This window comes from Coccinella septempunctata, chromosome 1 (assembly GCF_907165205.1).
Source record: "Coccinella septempunctata chromosome 1, icCocSept1.1, whole genome shotgun sequence".
Lineage (NCBI taxonomy): Eukaryota > Metazoa > Arthropoda > Insecta > Coleoptera > Coccinellidae > Coccinella > Coccinella septempunctata.
The window spans coordinates 9,776,117-9,795,688 of NC_058189.1; the positions used below are offsets into that span (position 1 = coordinate 9,776,117).

Consider the following 19,572-nt stretch of genomic DNA (forward strand, 5'->3'; position numbering starts at 1 on the left):
TAAACGTAAATCGCTGTCAACTTCATCATTAGAATATTATGGTCAACCTTATCGAATGCTTTGCTGAAATCTGAATACAGTGAGTCCACCTGAACTCCCCCATCCAAAGCACAACAAATGTATTCCGTGTAATTAGTTTAGAACGCTTCAAGAAAAATCCATGTTGACATTCTATAATTGCAAGGATCTCTTCCACAAAGCAGGGAACACCCCGGATCGCATTGATTTGTTGAATAAAATACTGCATAAACCGACCTATGCAGAGTTACTGAGAACTAAGACCTAAGAATGACACTGACCAAATCGTAAGCGTCTACACTACACTCGTACACTCTGCAGCGGGCGTAATCTTGTGTGTCTCTTCTTGTATCCACTGATCCGATAGTTATAGAGGAGAGGTAGAGCCCCTCCATAGCTATAGTAACAAATGGCTAAGGATTAACATTGAAACATTCGAATATTAACACTTTGTAAATGAAGGAGGAGGAACTTATCAGATTCAATGAAACAATTTGAAATTTGTATTGAAGAATGTCATTATCTTTCTACATATTCACACAAACGTTCATGATATGTAATATAATAATAATAATACATACATAAATCTGAGTAGAACATTCTATCCTCACAGCCACAAATACAAGCGGAGAGTCCTATCCAGAAGAAGAGAACAGAATTCAAATCTAAACTGAAAAAAACTGAAGCAAAATTTTGACTCTCCGTCTTATGTAAATTTCATCACTCACCAATTATTCCAGAACGAATTCAATATTATATCACAATGAATCATAGCAATACCTAAAAACCCTTCCATTTTATATATAGAAATTACGAATAGGGTAGTATATAAATGTATATAATATAAATAAGACTGAACTAATTGCATTGATACACATAAAAATTTCAGAATATCCATTGAAAGTCAAGAAAGCAATATTTATTCAGTTACTGGAGAAAATAAGAGGCTTATATTTTCTTATATCAATTACAATGGGTTTCACTTCGCTCTAAAGTGATACAGCTCAATTCATTTCTCAGCATATCAATGTGAAACAATCATGCTTTTGACTATAGATACAACATAAATATTATTTACTATTCAGGAATAATTACTATATAAAATTAAATAAATAAATATATGCACAAAAGGAATGTATTATTCCATAATATCTTCAAACATTTCCGTCCACAACAAAATCAAGCAATTTTTTTCCACGATGTCAGGATTTTCTTCGTTCACCAATCGTTTTTCATTTGGATGTGAGAATCATGCTTCAATGTACCTACAGAATGCATTCCAAAAATTATCACGAACTTTTTGAATATAGATGTAACTATTTTCTTCTTTTTCGTTCATTGCTGTAAATGTTGACCAAAGTTGATGAATCTTGAGCACCAATTGTAGACATCTTCTTCATTTACACAGCACATAGGATATACGATGGGTGATTTAGTTTGTTTAGCGCATATCTGGCACGTTTCTATAACCTCGTCCTGGAAAAAAAAATTTCAGTACCATTTATAGTTCTTCGATTGAATTGGAATAATTGGTTTGTGGCTTGAAGGCACATCAAACAAATCATTTTTGAATTATCGACGTTTCGATCACAGGTTTGGACCTTTTTTAAGACTTATCGAATGAATATCTTATAGTACTATTTATTATATAAATTCTACGGGAACAAAAATATGTAATTGCAACCAGAATTACTTTCTTGCAAAAATTTTTACAATTTGAATGTTTAGATGCAAGTATCAGATTTGTGTTCCTAGATGAAACCCTAGTCTTCAGCCATAAGTCCAAGAGGGTCACCGACAAAAACTCTTCTCAAGCATATGCATGTTATGTGTTATGTGTCCATAATTTAATGTTCTTTGATAGCAAAATGAATATCCTTCAGCACTGATTGTAACGCCTCATTCCGTAGGTTACTCGAGCGCCAGCTATTCTTAAGGAAAAATAGCAAACCTACCCTGGTAGCTACGAGTCGAAGACAAGGTTCCGTGGTGTCTGGGGTGTTAGCGACAATCAGTGAAAGCCAAAATTAGCGTATACAAATTTTATTTGTCGACTCGTAAAAGGAAACACAAAAGGCACTTTACAAAATCCGTACAGTGAAAAATTCGATGAAATAGGTTGAACAGAAACAGTCTTCTTTACAAGGTTTTTCCTCGGAATCAGATACAAGTGACAATTAAGTGGTACAATTACTGCGTGAAACGGACGGAATTAAACAGGGATCCGATCTCAAACGTGGTACGGTGTTTACGGACGTGTGCCCCAGCCAGAACCTAAGACTCACACTTAACGGACAAGTTAGGGGATGAAGTAAGACGGCACAAATTACGGCGGTTCACCTATAGGTGCGTTCTGCATCCCCTGTGTATCCACGCCAGCGGGGTATCGTACTAGCAGCAGAGGTGAACGTTGGAAAGTAAGGAAGGGTCGCCACCTCAAAGTGTGTTCGGTACCCCCTGAGTATCCACGCCAGCGGGGTATCCTATTAACAGTAGGGGTGGAACTCAAACTGTGGTTTGGGACGGGTGCAGTTGGACGCTGAGGTTCCAAGACAATAATTACGGAGTGTTGTCTTACGGACGGGTTCGCAGGGGTCTCACTTCGTGCACTTGCACTCGAAAAGTAAGAAGAGAAAAAAAGAAACAAATTTAAAAGTAAAATTCTATCCCGGATAGCAAAAATAAAAGAAAAGAAACTCAAACTTGTTCAACGGCAGATTCTCGGCGGCTTACGGCTCGTTAACGCACTAGGCAATTAATCATAAGTGACTGACCTGCGGGGGACATCTGATTTTATACCCACAGGGGTGGTGCGGAAACTAGATGTGCCCCGGCTGTCGAAAATCGGTGAAATTTGCGTCGATGAAGACGTCTTAATTTCGACTTATCTGTACTGGCCAACAAAAACTCGGTTATCTTCCAATGGGGTATTTTCCTAAATTTCAAAATATATATCAACGAAATCCTCATATCTCAAATATATGGAAAAGTATTTTTTTTCTATTTTAACAGTTGTATTTTGCCTGTTTTTAATTACGGAAATTCACATCGCGGAGGCATTCTCCCAGAAACATTCTACGTCACTTTTACAATCCGGCATCGTTGGAACACTCATCAATGTTTCTCATCAAATTTTCTGATCTCCATATATTATTGCGTCTATGGTTGTGTATTGCCATCAATGACTCTCATCAATGTTTTCTGATCTCCATAGACTTGATAATATATTATTGAGTCTATGGTTGTTTATTGTCAGTTAATATTCGATCTTCCTTGGGCTGTTATTGTTGATGAAAGAAGGCATTGCTGATATATTTTATAGGTTCCTAAAGTCATCAATATGAAAAAGTTTACAGGTGGTAAATTTTCACTGCTTGCTTTTGAAAAATTCGACTCCATTTCCACAAGTTATAACAATCTGACAAGAACGTTTAAAACAATGTCAGAAACTGTCATCGGTTTCAGGAAGATATAATTCTGTATCTTGGAACATAAATACATAAATGCATTTATACTTCATTCAAATTTATTTTAGCAGTCGGTTGGCCATGAAATAATTTTCTCAAGTTTTTGTAACTAGAACGAAGTTAGGTTGGCACTCATGAAATGTCGTTAATGTCATAACGCCGTTGCCACAACTAATATCAATATTTATTACGAAAATGCCGAAAGTGATTGAAAAAAAAAAACAGGGTTTCAGGAAGTGCTATTTAGAATTCAGGTCCGGTCATTCAAATAGTTATACCCTGATATTCTAAAATCCACAATAGGTCAGACGGTAGCGAACATATTCAATTTAGGAGGATTCATATAATGTTTCATCTGAATCTAAACGACATATATTTCAGCTGGATATTTCCACAATCAGAAAGATTGTGAATGAAAAGGATGACAAAGAATTTCCTTCTATTGGGAGACCCAAAAAAAGGTTGGCATTTGAGAATTTTATGTTTGAGTGAATTAATGCGAAAAGTTTACTACAGGATTTTCGATAAATGTCACCGGAGAATAAGTTGCCTAAAATGGATTTTTCATTTGACTTGTCCTATACAATGTAAATGTCTTAAGGTACTAATAAATACCTATAATTATTATTATTACATCAATGTATTAAGATGAATAGCCACAAATACGCGCAAGTTGCCCTGTTACTTGTTTATCCATGTGAAATTTTTGTTCAAAGGTGAAGTTCATCTTAACTTGAAACTTCCTTCAATTCCTTTTACTTATATTGATGCAAGATGATTTTTGTTGGAGAATTTAACATTCTTGTAATTATCTGTTAATTCCTTCGGGAGATACCCATTCCCAACCACTCCATCATATGCATTTCATCTTCGGGTTAATATTTTTGAAATCTACAAATGATGAAGCCAAAGAAGATAAGGAACATTAACTCTCCTCAAGCTAGTGCATATTATGATATTATACTGATCTGTTGTATTTTCCATGCAAATAACTGGATTTGGTATGCCTTCAATCAGTTTGTATAAACTTCAATTATGTTCGTCACATATTTCTCGAAGATATTCGACATTGTGATAAAATACGTAATAACAGAAACTTTTACGTAGAACGGGCAACATAGCGTTGATTTAAAACCCAAAAATGTTTTGACAAGCTTCATAACCCCACATTTTCGTACTATACAGAGTGAAATGTGTCAAATTTCCATGGCCAACCGACTGCTAAAATAAAAGTGAATGAAGTATATGTTCCAAGTTCTATATAATATCCTCTTGATCAGTTCCGATGTTGTCGAATTCACAAAAATTACTAGACTCTAGTAAAGGCATTCTACGTCACAAGCTCTCACATATTTTTTTTCAAAGGCTATATTTTTTTTCCTACTGAATTTTGAGTGGAACCTTTCATGTGGTGACTAACCAATGGAAAATGGTTTCCAAAAATAATTTTTAATTCTTTTTTTGAGTTTTAGGAAAATACCCCATTCAGGATGATTTATACGATGCGACATCGTTTTTCAGAACTGAAAAATGGAATAAAAACGGTGCGAAATGTTTACAATTCCGAACGATGTCGGAATCTTGAATTGAAAACTGAAAATATTCCTCTCAAAGTTAAGTCGAAATAAAATTACTTAAAATGAAACAAAAAGATTATTCTAAAATGAGGCTGAATTTTTGCCAGAAAAATACATCCTCATTATATGATCTCTTGTACTTTCCATGCAAATAACTATATAAGGAACCCCTTCAATCAGTTTATAAAAACGTTAATTATGTTCATCACATATTTTCGAATTCATATTTTCCGAAGTAAATTCACATTGTGATAAAATACGTAATTACTGGGAGTTAACAGTGAATGGAAGTATACCTATACGTATAGAAGAACATAATATTTCGAATTAAATAAACTAATTGGAAACTCCCCAGTAAAAGAGAAATATACTTAGAAATTTTTAGCAAAACTCACCACTCCAGTTTTACACTTGTCTTCTGAGTTCCAGTATTCTTCCAGTATTCCTGGCCTCGCTACCGCTTCGTAGATGGCAACAAGGATTAAGAAAACGACGATAAGTACAAGCTGCAATAAAATAAACTTTGTTACTAAAAAAAATTATAATTTTTTTTTTTGGATTTCCAACGAAAAGAATTCTGAAAAACTAAGACAAAACAAGTAACATTCAACAATGATTCCGAAAGACGTGAACTTTATATTAGGGTGTGTTATAACACTTATTGCATCGCATTTTTTTAGAAAGGGTGGTAAATGATTAGGAGTGAGTCTTTGATTCGTACAAATATTTTAACAGTAAATTATTTAGGTCAAAAGGAACACTCTTTTTTCCGTACCATTTTTTCCGATTTGGCCCTGATAAAAAGTTATAACCATTTTAAGTTTCCATAATGAACTGTGAAAAATCAGAACTACCTTCAGAATAACCAGCTTAATTTCCAAAAAAAAAATTATTTTTAGGAAATGGTTTCTAGTATTCTGAACAACGCGTCGTTCAGAGTCTAGATTGCCTGCTGCGTCCCGTGGATGCGTCAGATAGTTTGTGCGAGCTAAACTCAACATTTTGTTTTTGGTTATTTAATAATTGATACATGCAAATACTCCTGAAAATAATCTCAAACACAATAAGGTTGTAAGTAACAGCGTAGCGTTACTCTGAGGCATTAGGCAATTGGTTGAAGCCTCATTCTTTAAGCTCTTAAAGTTAGAAATGAATAGTTTTTTGGGCTTGCTTTCCACAATTTCAAACTAACTGTGTAACTATTCATAACAACGAAACTCTTGGTCCCCCCACATATCAAATGATTCGATTAAATCCCTTTATTTTCTTACTGTGGTACAAAATTACATGTACATAATAAGCGAACAAAGTAATTATATTTTAAGTGCGGAAATACATGTTTTTTAGAAAAATAACTAAAATAAATCGAATTATTTAATATGTAGAAGGTGTAATTTTTATCCAGATATATTTCATATTTCTTCGCTTGAATTGAACATTATATGATGCCTCAATATAGCACCCTAACAACACCAAGAATGATTCCTGCTTTCGTGCAGAATTTCGAAAAATCTCTAATTTCACTGTTAGTAGAATTCCATATAAATATTTTTCGCATGAATTGTTTCTCTATCATTAATTCCCTCCAGTATCTTCTTAATGGTATCCTCCTCCAACTGATCTTCGAACTTGTTTATTGAATATGTCTAGTATAATTATCAGGTTAATGCTCAATAAATTATCTCACTTATTCCGCATATCACTTCAATTTACAATTAATTAAGTTCAATTAAGATATTCTTTGAATGATTTCAAAAGTGCGAAGTTATATCATCAATAAACATTTTCATTTCTATTGATTTCATTGTATTTATATTCTGTGTATTTATACGCAGCTGTGGATAATATGAGCGATCTACTTTCTATTTATTTCTGAAATGTTTTGAAAGCATCTATAGATTCATTGTTATTTATGGAAATTAATTCTACGCCTTTTCTTACAATCTGGAACTTATAAATTAAGTTTTTTATATTTAGGAAAGAACTGGTTAGTCCATAGTTCTATCTTTCTGGTAGATTTACCTTTTGGGTAGATTTACCTTTTGGGTAGATCCACCTTTACTGGCTCATTCCTTCACTGACCTTTCCAAGGCCTTCGACTGTATAGACCATACACTTTTGTTGTCAAGTTTGGAAGCGTGTGGAGTACGAGATAAACTGTTGTTACTAATGGTGAGTAGTTGAGGAAGAAAAAAAAGATGGTTGTAATAATGGTAAATGGCTACTCCTATGAGTCTGATGAGAGGGAGATTATGATGGGAGTACTACAAGGAAGTGTCTTGGGTCCCCTGCTCTTTATTATATACCCGAATTCTCTAATTTTGACCTTTTATGGAGATGGGGTACTGCCAATAATGTATGCAGATGATACAAACTTCTTGGTCAAGTCAGTGGATATGCCATCTGCCTGAAAATTTTAGTTGCGTGCTGAAATTGGTGGGACAATGGTGTAGAGATAATGGGCTCATAATGAATACCCAGAAGACAGAATGTATGTTTTAAGGGTTTGGTCGATCTGAGATTAAGTATCCTGAATTCATTGATGAACTAGATAATGCTATCAAAGTACATGACTCAGTAAAGTTTCTGGGGACCAATTTGGATACTCAGCTAAAATGGGGTATACATAGAGAACTACTTCAAAAAAGATTTCTATTGCCTATAGCCTATTTATGTTGAGAGATAATGTCAACTTCGATATCCTAAAGATTCTTTATTATGCAAACTTTCAGTCAAGATTGTCCGATGGTATAATTTTTAGGAGGGGCTCACTTGTTCAGTCTGTCTTCGTCATACAAAAACGAGCCATAAGATCTATATTAGCACTTGGACATAAAGAATCCTGTCGGGATGATTTTAGAAGGAGTAACATCTCTCTCTCTCTCTCTCTCTCTCTCTCTCTCTCTCGCGTTTTTTGTTCAAAAATCCAGGGGCGTTCATTCAGATCAGGATGCAAAAATTCATATTTTTGATACTGAGGTCCTTAGTAATTTTTCTCGGTCAATCGATTGAACCCATCAGATTTTGAGTCGGCAGTTTCGTGCGAGCAAGTAGGTCTTTATTTCAGATGACACTTGTTGAAGTTGTATCCTTCTTGATTTTTTTTTACCAATTTCCAGCGGACTAATAGAACACTTAATCTTTCGAGGTACTCTTCGAGATAAAGCTTTTATAAGGTCGAAAACGATCTTTCTATGCTATCCGTAGGAACGGGCTATTTTTTGAACTATTGCCGAAAATGTACGCCGGTTGATTCGAATAGTCCATCAAAACACGAATCTGGAGCCTTTTCTAAATACGACTATTTTGTTTAATATTTTCGTATTACTATTTCTGTTATTGTTATTGACCTTGAAATGGAGAAATCATTCACTTCCTCAAAATAAAAAAGGTTTTCTCCAACGGAACCTTCATTTTTATCTCTATTTCTAATAAGTTTTGACGAAGAGTTGCTGGATTTGAACACATATGCAATATATACAGTATACAGTACAATAGTATTGGCATTGTCGGATGACATACTTATCCTTATACAATGCTATTGTATTACACAACAAGCACCTGAATTGACTATCCCTTCCCTTCAACACGCACTAGCACATTTTCATTTTTTAAAATTGATATAATAAAAGGATATTTCACATCCATTTCTACTATACTGGGCGAGTCTTTGACTGGTACAAATATTTTAACAGTAGATTCTTGAGGGCCCAAAGAAACACTTTTTTCTCCTACCATTTTTTTTCGAATCGGCTCGGTTCAAAAGATACAGGCTGTTGAACAACCATAAAAAATGTTCTCACAAACGGTTTTATCAAATGAAATGAATTTCGGAATATAGTTTTTCATTTATTTGATGAATCTTTTCCTAATACAAGATATCACTCATGTCTTCCAGTTTTTTCATTATGACCATTACCTTCCATAAAAATACATACTAAAAATTCAGAAAACCCAACTCTTGAAACTATGTTGAACGCTATCTAATAAATATTTGAATGTTCTGTAAAATAAAAGTATAATAGTATATTATTTTCTCGTATAATGCGCCGTTTTCGAGTAATATGATATTCAAAAATAAAAAATATCTGGGAAATTCGGAAAATTGGGTACTTTGGCTGAATGCAACTCTGTTTACATGATCCACAGATGTGCATTGCATATATTTAGATGGTTATTCTGAAGGTAATTTTGTTTTTCCAGGATTGGCACACCTGATTAGGAAAACTTAAAATGGCTATATCTTTTTATCAGGGCCGAATCGGAAAAAATGGTATAGGAAAAAAGTGTTACTTTTGATCTCAAGAATGCTGTCAAAGTCAGAGAGTGGCCCTGTGTATTCGATTTTTGAATTCTTGTAATTTTCTGCATTACTTTCTTCCATCGTACAATAACAAAATATATCTGTACTCTGAAGGCTCTTTCATTATACACTTACCTTGATTAAACAAGGCATTCTTCTTGTGCAATTCAAAACAGCAAAACTGAACAAATTACACGTATCAACACTATAACAACCGTATCATCGGAGTTCGCAAACGAAATCAAAATACTACTGAAGCCTGGAAATCCTTCTGATTTATACTAAATTTCTGCTAGGTCCCAAAGTCCATCAAATTCGATAACTTCGATCACGCTCCCTATTGAAGGAAGTACCGAAAGTATTCAACATTCCATCTAATCTTAAAAATACATGTTCATAATAATTAACTCAACGGTTTTTTCCAACAAAGGTGGGTCTAATGAATATCGATCATAGATTGGATTTACGTAATTTCTGTTGCCATCCTGACTCTTTCTCTACTCCAGTTATTCATTTCGTATTTTTAATCATTTTTATCTGGAATTAGAGGACATGTTACTTTGATGCTACTTTTAGTATGTTTTGTCTCCTTGGATATTTATCTCAGTCGGTATCATCTTCCGTATTTACTTGTCTGTAGTTCACGTGGTAGTTGCCCAAGCGTTATCCTGAATTTATTTCCGAATTTGATAGCCTTGGATATTTGAAGGCGGGAATATATGTCACGAAATTACTCTTGTCTCGACCCAGTTGTGAAAGAGGTCAAAAGGACATTTATCCTGTTGCACGTTTAGGCTAATAAACTTGGTGTTAATCCCAGTTCAAATTATATTTGGATAGTTCAGGTAGCCATCAAATGGAAAAATAACTATTCGTCTTTTAGTACTCACTTTTCTGTACAAACAGAAATAAAAAATAAATCTAACCACGGATATATCCCTATTCTTATTTCTGAAGAGATTGTCACTTTTGCTTTTACTGATAAAAATCGAAAGATTTTGCAGAGAATTTGCAGAAATTCGAAATTGAAGATTTGAAAATCTTCAATATTTGAGACGAAGTTAGGTATAACCGTTCCCGTATCTCTTCCAACCCTAAATCCACTCTAGCTGCTCGTAAATAGTTCATTTCTCTCGAAATAATCACCGATTCTTGTAGCCATACACTTATTAATGCATTTCGAGGACCCAATCAGCGAAGCTACTGCTGATGATCGACCGGCTTGTGTTCTTGTGTTAACTGAAATTTAAAAGCTACAAGACCTAAGTGTTTATGTGATGTCGTTTGTGGAATGCCTTATTCCTTGTCCCAACAGCTCAAATTGATTGATCAGTCAGATGGAGGTAAGAGTTTGAATTTATTTTCTATGCAAGTCAAAAACAGGTCGAGTAACATTGTTTGAAATTAAAATGAAGGTGGCACCTACTTCTATAATATTGAAGAAAAATATCCGGAAGATTAAGGTCATGTCGCATCATTAAGATATTCAGGTACATAACTCATAAGGGTAATCTCGATAAATTTCTCAAACAACCCAAGCTATAGAAGAGGAAGACCAATAAGAATGAACGATAATGATTTTAATAAAGATATTTATTTCGAACAAAACAGTACCTACTATATTTTATCACATAACGATGAAAAAACAAATATATTAAATGAATATTCACAGATTAACTAAAAGAAATACCTAAGTGAGAAAAACTCAACCAGGGTTCAAATAATGTAGGATAGGATGGGCATTTGACAGACGAGAACAGACGGAATTAACTCATTTCTAAAAAATGCTTGGACATTTCGATTTTTGATTCGAAGGGGACAACTTTTGAGAACAAATTCACATCCATATCGTTTCAGTCCTTTGTGTTACAACCCCATCCCCTAAATTTAGGATAAGATGGATTAAGAGACATCTCATTTGAGGTCTTTCTATCCTGAAATCACTAAATATATTGAATTTTTTTCACAACACTGGTTTTCATGCTGTGTAAATCAATCGAGTTTGTACTCATTTATTTTGTTTTGGTGTCTTAGTGTATGACAGTTAACGATTATAGTCGAAACCTCAGAATCAATCGGTGAAAGTTCAATTGATTCAGAGAATTGGAATATCAAGAAAACGAGTGTATTGAAGGAAAAAAATTATTATGCATCTATTAAATGTTCTAACACACAGGCCTCAAGCGATATGGTTGTGAATTTGATCTTAAAAGTTGTGTGGGTATTTTTTTGAAATAAATTCATTGAGTCTGTTATCTCTTCTGTTTCATTTTCAAAAAGTTAAACGGGCAATAATAAAATATTCTTCAGTGACACATACTTACTCAATGATTTAATCACTCTCATTTATGAGAAGTACAACAAAATTCTTTTTATTTTCATATGACGTAAACTGAATTCACAGTGTCCTACAGGTAGGAAATTTTTTGAATGTTGATCGTGATTATTACGAAACGTTTCTCATTATTTGAAATAATCCTGACGATGGCGAGTCTGCTCGTATTTTTATTATTCAAAGAAAATCCCTTCGTTGATTTTCCATCAGGGTTCATATGAAATAGGCGAATCCACATATTCAGAGGGATGCATCTCTATTTAGAATATCAATTTCCATTTCAGATATAACGTCGAATACTTTAGCCTTTGCTATTGCTCTATCTCGTGGTGGAAATGATCGAACCGTGGTAGCAATGCTTTCAAAAAATTGCTGAATATCGTCGTTTTTCGCTTTATTCTCTAAAATAAATTTCATTAGCGAGTTTGAGAGGGTTTCATTGGTTGACTGGAATCTCGTTTTTTGACGAACTCTAGCTCGTTTCAATAATGGTCTATTGTTTTCAGAAGGTTCAGAAAATGTTTGTCTCTCTGTAGAAAGGGATGGTTCAGCCACCGTTTCATCGCAAATTTGTTCTTGCTTCGGGAGGACAGTTCCTTGTGATGACACATCAAGGGAAGCCGATTTTCCTTCATTATCTTCGCAGGAACTGTTTTCTCCATCACCACTATCATTGTTTTCATGGAAAATTTCGGTATTGGTTGTTGATCTTTCCCTGAGAAAAGGAAGAAGAAAAGACATTTCCACCTCATATCTCCATTTTCTTCTTTTTTCCTCTGGTTGTCCACATTCTTTTCGCTTCTTTAAGGCACGTCGGTAAGAATCACGTAATAAGGCCCACGATTTCCTGCAGTATTTTTCTGTAACAATAGTCATAGGAAATTATGTGAAAGGTACAATTTTGGAAATATAACCTGAACCTTCTTGAAAATACGGTGAAAAATAGGTTTAATAATAAATTAACAATAAAGAAAACAAATTGAAATGGTAGGTTTACATAAGATTTTGTAAAAATTAAGACCTAAGAAGAGAACAATCTCATTGGTACATGGCATTGACGTGATCTTCATCCTGCAGCAGTCTCTCAGTAGAGTAATGAAAATGGAGCGTACATTTGTAATCCAGACAATTCTTCTAGAACAGTGTTTTTCTACCTTTTTCATGCGACCCCCATAACATTCGCCAAGTTTATATTTTTATATTTGTGCAAATTGACATTTTCATCAATTGCACAAATAGAGAGTGAGCAAAGAAATTGCTGAAATTTGGAAAACTAAATAATTCTCACAGTAGCGAAAACCAATCCCTCTTTTTTAGTGAGATGATTCTCTCGACCTCTCATGACCCCACTACAGAAGCTTCGGGACCCACATGTCGAAAAACACTGCTCTAGAATAAGTCATAGCCTACTAGAAGTTCTAACTCTAGTACCTCAACCATGTGTACACTTCATGTACACTTCACTTTTATTTTGGCACTAGGTTGGCTATGGAAATTTGACACATTCCACACTGTATGCTACCAAAATGTGGGTTTATGACGCTTGTCAAAAAATTTTTTGGTTTCAAATCAGCGCTACGTTCTACGTAAAAGTCTCAATAATTACGTATTTTATCAAAATGTGAATTTACTTCGCAAAATATGAAGTGGAGTATGAAGTCGAATAATTGACGTTTACACAAACTGATTGAAGGCATACCAATAAAAAAAGATGATATTATCAGATTTTGAATGTATTGGCTCCATTCTAAAATCAGTTGTTCTCGATCAATTCTAGTGATCAATAGTTTTTCTTTCGTTTGATTTTCTACACTCGATCGCTATGCAACGCGAAACACGCAATTTGACCCAAGAGGAATGTGCCCAAGCGGTAGTTTCGCGAGAAGAAGTGTGTCCAGAATGTTGCAGCGATTCAGGGAAACAGGTATGAATGTCCGAAGACCAGGACAGGGTAGACCACGGGTAACAACTGCCATTCAAGAACGTTACTTGAGAGTTTCTTCGTTGAGACAACGGTTTTGCCTCCTTCAAATTCAGCTTGAGCAAACTCATGAGGTGCAAATTAGCACTCAGACATTAAGAAATCGCCTCAGAGAATATGATTCTCTTGCCGCGACACGAGGCCCAGCTCTTACCCCAGCCCATCGAAGGGCGCGTTTGGATTTTGCGAGAGAGCATATCCATTGGGAAGAGGCCGATTGGGAAAGAGTTCTCTTCACAGATGAGTCTAGATTCTGCCTCTACCATTGTGATCGACGTTCCCTTGTATACAGACGTCCACATGAAAGATATGCTCTGTGCAACTTCCTGAATACTACTGGTTTCGGGGGAGGATCGATTATGGTATGTGGTGGAATATCTTTGACTGCTCGCACAGACCTAGTGGTCGTTGATAATGGAGCTATGAATGCTGATAAGTATATAAGGAACATTCTTGAAGAGCATGTAGTGCCATTTGCCCCATACATTGGTGAAAATTTAATTTTTATGGACGATAATGCCAGACCCCATCGTGCGCGCATCGTTCAGGAGTACCTTGAAAAGGTTGAAGTCTCTCGAATGGAATGGCCAGCAAGAAGTCCAGATCTCAATCCGATTGAGCAGGTTTGGGACAACCTCAATAGAAGGCTGAGAAGTTCAGAAAATCATCCAGCTACTCTTAATGACTTAGGAATCCAACTCGGAGAAATCTGGGAAGGATTAGATCAGAACATTTTAAGATCACTCATTTTGAGTATGAACCGTCGTTGCCGAGCTGTAATTAACGCAAGGGGTGGAAATACCAAGTATTAAATCACTTATCAGCATTTCAGTATTTTGAAAATTGTTCATTTCTCTTCTTTCACATAAGATTCGGTGAAATCCTGAATTTTTCTTCCATTTAATGTGTCTTGTTTCTTTCAAAACCTTCCCGAGAGAACATAAAAAATAAGTTATAAAGTCAATGTAATTTTTTTCAGAATTTTCAGAATGTGCGTTAATTGTTTTGCGCAGTGTATTTGAAAACTGATCTCTTGCATTTTCCATGCAAATAACTAGATTTGGTATGCCTTCAATCAGTTTGTATAAACGTTAATTATCTTGTTCATAGAATTTCGAATTCATCTACTTTCTGACGTAAATTCACATTGCGACAAAAACGTAATTATTAACTGAGACTTTTACATAGAACGGACAACATAGCGCTGATTTAAAACCCAAAAATGTTTTGACAAGCGTCATAACCCCACTTTTTCGTACTATACAGAGTGGAATGTGTCAAATTTCCATGGCCAACCGAGTGCTTTTATAAAAGTAAATGGAGTATACGTAATTATATGTAAACGTGAGTTGTTTGTCAAAGTGCCTTCGTTTAAAACAAAATCGACGTGTCAGATGATTTTGAACTCTCAGTTTCAGAAATAATGAATTTTTCGTTACTTTTCGAAAACACTGTGTTTATTGCCTCTTTACTTACCCGGTAAATGGAGTTGGTCCGCTATTTCCTTCCACGCAACGTTTTTGCGTTCGCTATCACCGTATCTTCGATCAGCCAGATCATAAAGAAAAGGATAACTTTTAACTAATTCTATTAGTTTTTCGTTATCGATTCTTCTCGCCATTATTCTTACAGAATATCAATTTGCATCACGTTTTACAACTGCATTCTTACGTATGGAGTGTACCGACCCCACAGACAATTGCCCGCGCCAGACAGACAAAGACCCCAAATTCCAAGTTTTGCGCCGATTCCGGTCTGGTCTGTACTGACACGTTTCCCCTTCTAAAACTCAGGTCAGGATATAGATTTGTATTTTTGGTTGCTACGCTGTGCTGGACACGCTACGTGTTGGAAGATATGGATCGAAAATCGAACGTTTTCACTTTTCACAGCCTAAATAAACAAAGATGACTATGGTACTGTAAAAAATGTAAATAATTTGAATATCTTGAAAACAGAGGGATTAAATGAAAAGAAAATTGAATATGCTTTTCAAATGAGATACCACTCACTCCTCCTTTCCTTTTCAAAACTTCTGGGTTGAGGTTGCGACGGGGTTGAAGCAATATGGTTGTAATTTAAATCTTAAGTTGTCCCTCTCGAATCAAAAATTGACTTGTCGAAGCGTTTTTTGGAATTCAGCCTGGAATCTAGCGAGATTGGGGCTCTCGCCAATTTCGAGATCTCCGCAGATAAATCAGGAAGAAATAATACTTTCATTTTTTCAATGAACCTTCAAGTAGAAAACTTTAACGTACCTAATCGAATAATAATTGAAACAACGAGCAGTTTTCTCTTCTTATATACAACGAAGGTCTTTTCCATTTCCAGTTGTAATTCAGAAACGAAAACATTTGATGTTTTCTGAAATAAATGCGATGAAACTGAATTTCAAATGACTATTTCTGAAATTAAATTGACTAATCTGAAATTAATACCTACAACTGACAGTTTCTGAAATTAATGTTATTAAACTGAATTTCAACTGACCATTTCTGAAATTACATTAATTACCTATGTGAAATTAATACAATGGAAGATTTCTGAAATCAATTAGATTAAACTGAATTTCAATTGACTATTTCTGAAATTAAATTGACTAATTTGAATACAACTTGACGGTTTCTGAAATAAATATTCGACCAAACTGAATACCAAATGACTATTTCTGAAATTAAATTGACTAATCTGAAATTTTAATACCTACAACTGACAGTTTCTGAAATCAATGTTATCAAACTGAATTTCAACTGACCATTTCTGAAATTACATTAACTTACCTATGTGAAATTAATACAATGGAAGGTTTCTGAAATCAAATTGACTAATCTGAAATTAATACAACTGACGGTTTCTGAAATAAATATGCCACCAAACTGAATTTCAAATGACTATTTCTGAAATTAAATTGACTAATATGAAATTAATACCTACAACTGACAGTTTCTGAAATCAATGTTATTAATCTGAATTTCAACCAATTTCAATTAGATTAAACTGAATTTCAGTTGACCATTTCTGAAATTAAATTGTCTAATTTGAATACACATTGACGGTTTCAAAAATGAATATGCGACCAAACTAAATTTCACATGACTATTTCTGAAATTAAATTGACTAATCTGAAATTAATACCTACAACTGACAGTTTCTGAAATCAGTGCTATTAAACTGAATTTCAACTGACCATTTCTGAAATTAAATTAATTTACCTATGTGAAATTAATACAATGGAAGGTTTCTGAAATCAATTAAATTAAACTGAATTTCAACTGACCATTTCTGAAATTAAATTGACTAATCTGAAATTAATACAACTGACGGTTTCTGAAATGAATATGTGACGAAACTGAATTTCAAATGACGATTTCTGAAATTAAATTGACTAATCTGAAATTAATACCTACAACTGTCAGTTTTTGAAATCAATGTTATTAATCTGAATTTCAACCGACCATTTCTGAAATTAAATTGATTTACCTATGTGAGATTAATACAATGGAAGGTTTCTGAAATCAATTAGATTAAACTGAATTTCAACTGACCATTTCTGAAATTAAATTGACCAATCTGAAATTAATACAACTGACGGTTTCTGAAATAAATATGCCACCAAACTGAATTTCAAATGACTATTTCTGAAATTTAATTGACTAATATGAAATTAATACCTACAACTGACAGTTTCCGAAATCAATGTTATCAAACTTAATTTCAACTGACCATTTCTGAAATTGAATTAACTTACCTATGTGAAATTAATACAATGGAAGATTTCTGAAATCAATTAGATTAAACTGAATTTCAATTGACCGTTCCTGAAATTGAATTAACTTACCTATGTGAAATTAATACAATGGAAGGTTTCTGAAATCAATTAGATTAAACTGAATTTCAAATGACCATTTCTGAAATTAAATTGACTAATCTGAAATTAATACAACTGACGGTTTCTGAAATGAATATGTGACGAAACTGAATTTCAAATGACGATTTCTGAAATTAAATTGACTAATCTGAAATTAATACCTACAACTGACAGTTTTTGAAATCAGTGTTATTAAACTGAATTTCAACTGACCATTTCTGAAATTAAATTGATTTACCTATGTGAGATTAATACAATGGAAGGTTTCTGAAATCAATTAGATTAAACTGAATTTCAACTGACCATTTCTGAAATTAAATTGACCAATCTGAAATTAATACAACTGACGGTTTCCGAAATAAATATGCCACCAAACTGAATTTCAAATGACTATTTCTGAAATTTAATTGACTAATATGAAATTAATACCTACAACTGACAGTTTCCGAAATCAATGTTATCAAACTTAATTTCAACTGACCATTTCTGAAATTGAATTAACTTACCTATGTGAAGTTAATACAATGGAAGGTTTCTGAAATCAATTAGATTAAACTGAATTTCAGTTGACCATTTCTGAAATTAAATTGACTAATTTGAATACACATTGACGGTTTCAAAAATAAATATGCGACCAAACTAAATTTCACATGACTATTTCTGAAATTAAATTGACTAATCTGAAATTAATACCTACAACTGACAGTTTCTGAAATCAGTGCTATTAAACTGAATTTCAACTGAACATTTCTGAAATTAAATTGATTTACCTATGTGAAATTAATACAATGGAAGGTTTCTGAAATCAATTAGATTAAACTGAATTTCAGTTGACCATTTCTGAAATTAAATTGACTAATTTGAATACACATTGACGGTTTCAAAAATAAATATGCGACCAAACTAAATTTCACATGACGATTTCTGAAATTAAATTGACTAATCTGAAATTAATACCTACAACTGACAGTTTTTGAAATCAGTGTTATTAAACTGAATTTCAACTGAACATTTCTGAAATTAAATTGATTTACCTATGTGAAATTAATACAATGGAAGGTTTCTGAAATCAATTAGATTAAACTGAATTTCAATTGACCATTTCTGAAATTGAATTGACTAATTTGAATACAAATTGACGGTTTCTGAAAGAAATATGAGACCAAACTGAATTTCAAATGACCATTTCTGAAATTAAATTGACTAATCTGAAATTAATACCTACAACTGACAGTTTCTGAAATCAGTGTTATTAAACTGAATTTCAACTGACCATTTCTGAAATTACACTAATAACTTACCTATGTGAAGTTAATACAATGGAAGGTTTCTGAAATCAATTAGATTAAACTGAATTTCAGTTGACCATTTCTGAAATTAAATTGACTAATTTGAATACACATTGACGGTTTCAAAAATAAATATGCGACGAAACTAAATTTCACATGACTATTTCTGAAATTAAATTGACTAATCTGAAATTAATACCTACAACTGACAGTTTTTGAAATCAGTGTTATTAAACTGAATTTCAACTGACCATTTCTGAAATTACATCAATAACTTACCTATGTGAAGTTAATACAATGGAAGGTTTCTGAAATCAATTAGATTAAACTGAATTTCAGTTGACCATTTCTGAAATTAAATTGTCTAATTTGAATACACATTGACGGTTTCAAAAATGAATATGCGACCAAACTAAATTTCACATGACTATTTCTGAAATTAAATTGACTAATCTGAAATTAATACCTACAACTGACAGTTTCTGAAATCAGTGCTATTAAACTGAATTTCAACTGACCATTTCTGAAATTAAATTAATTTACCTATGTGAAATTAATACAATGGAAGGTTTCTGAAATCAATTAGATTAAACTGAATATCAATTGACCATTTCTGAAATTATATTGACTAATTTGAATACAAATTGACGGTTTCTGAACTAAATATGTGACCAAACTGAATTTCAACTGACCATTTCTGAAATTAAATTAAATACATAACAATGAATGGTTTT

The 19,572-nt window shown here is 33.5% G+C and overlaps 2 protein-coding genes across 2 annotated transcripts; both read right to left on the reverse strand.

Annotated features, from left to right (window-relative positions):
- Positions 1 to 840: 840 nt before the first annotated feature.
- Positions 841 to 9,646, reverse strand: LOC123322758. Its single transcript, XM_044910771.1, has 3 exons — positions 9,501 to 9,646; positions 5,458 to 5,568; positions 841 to 1,494 (listed from the first exon to the last, which is right to left on the reverse strand). The coding sequence occupies exons 1-3, from the start codon at positions 9,516 to 9,518 to the stop codon at positions 1,354 to 1,356; spliced, it is 270 nt and encodes an 89-aa protein (XP_044766706.1). The 5' UTR covers positions 9,519 to 9,646; the 3' UTR covers positions 841 to 1,353.
- Positions 9,647 to 11,813: 2,167 nt separating this feature from the next.
- On the reverse strand, positions 11,814 to 15,466 carry LOC123317621 (transcription factor Adf-1-like). Its single transcript, XM_044904228.1, has 2 exons — positions 15,158 to 15,466; positions 11,814 to 12,560 (listed from the first exon to the last, which is right to left on the reverse strand). Exons 1-2 carry the CDS (start codon positions 15,300 to 15,302, stop codon positions 11,941 to 11,943), a joined length of 765 nt encoding a protein of 254 aa, XP_044760163.1. The 5' UTR covers positions 15,303 to 15,466; the 3' UTR covers positions 11,814 to 11,940.
- Between the last annotated feature and the right edge of the window lie 4,106 nt (positions 15,467 to 19,572).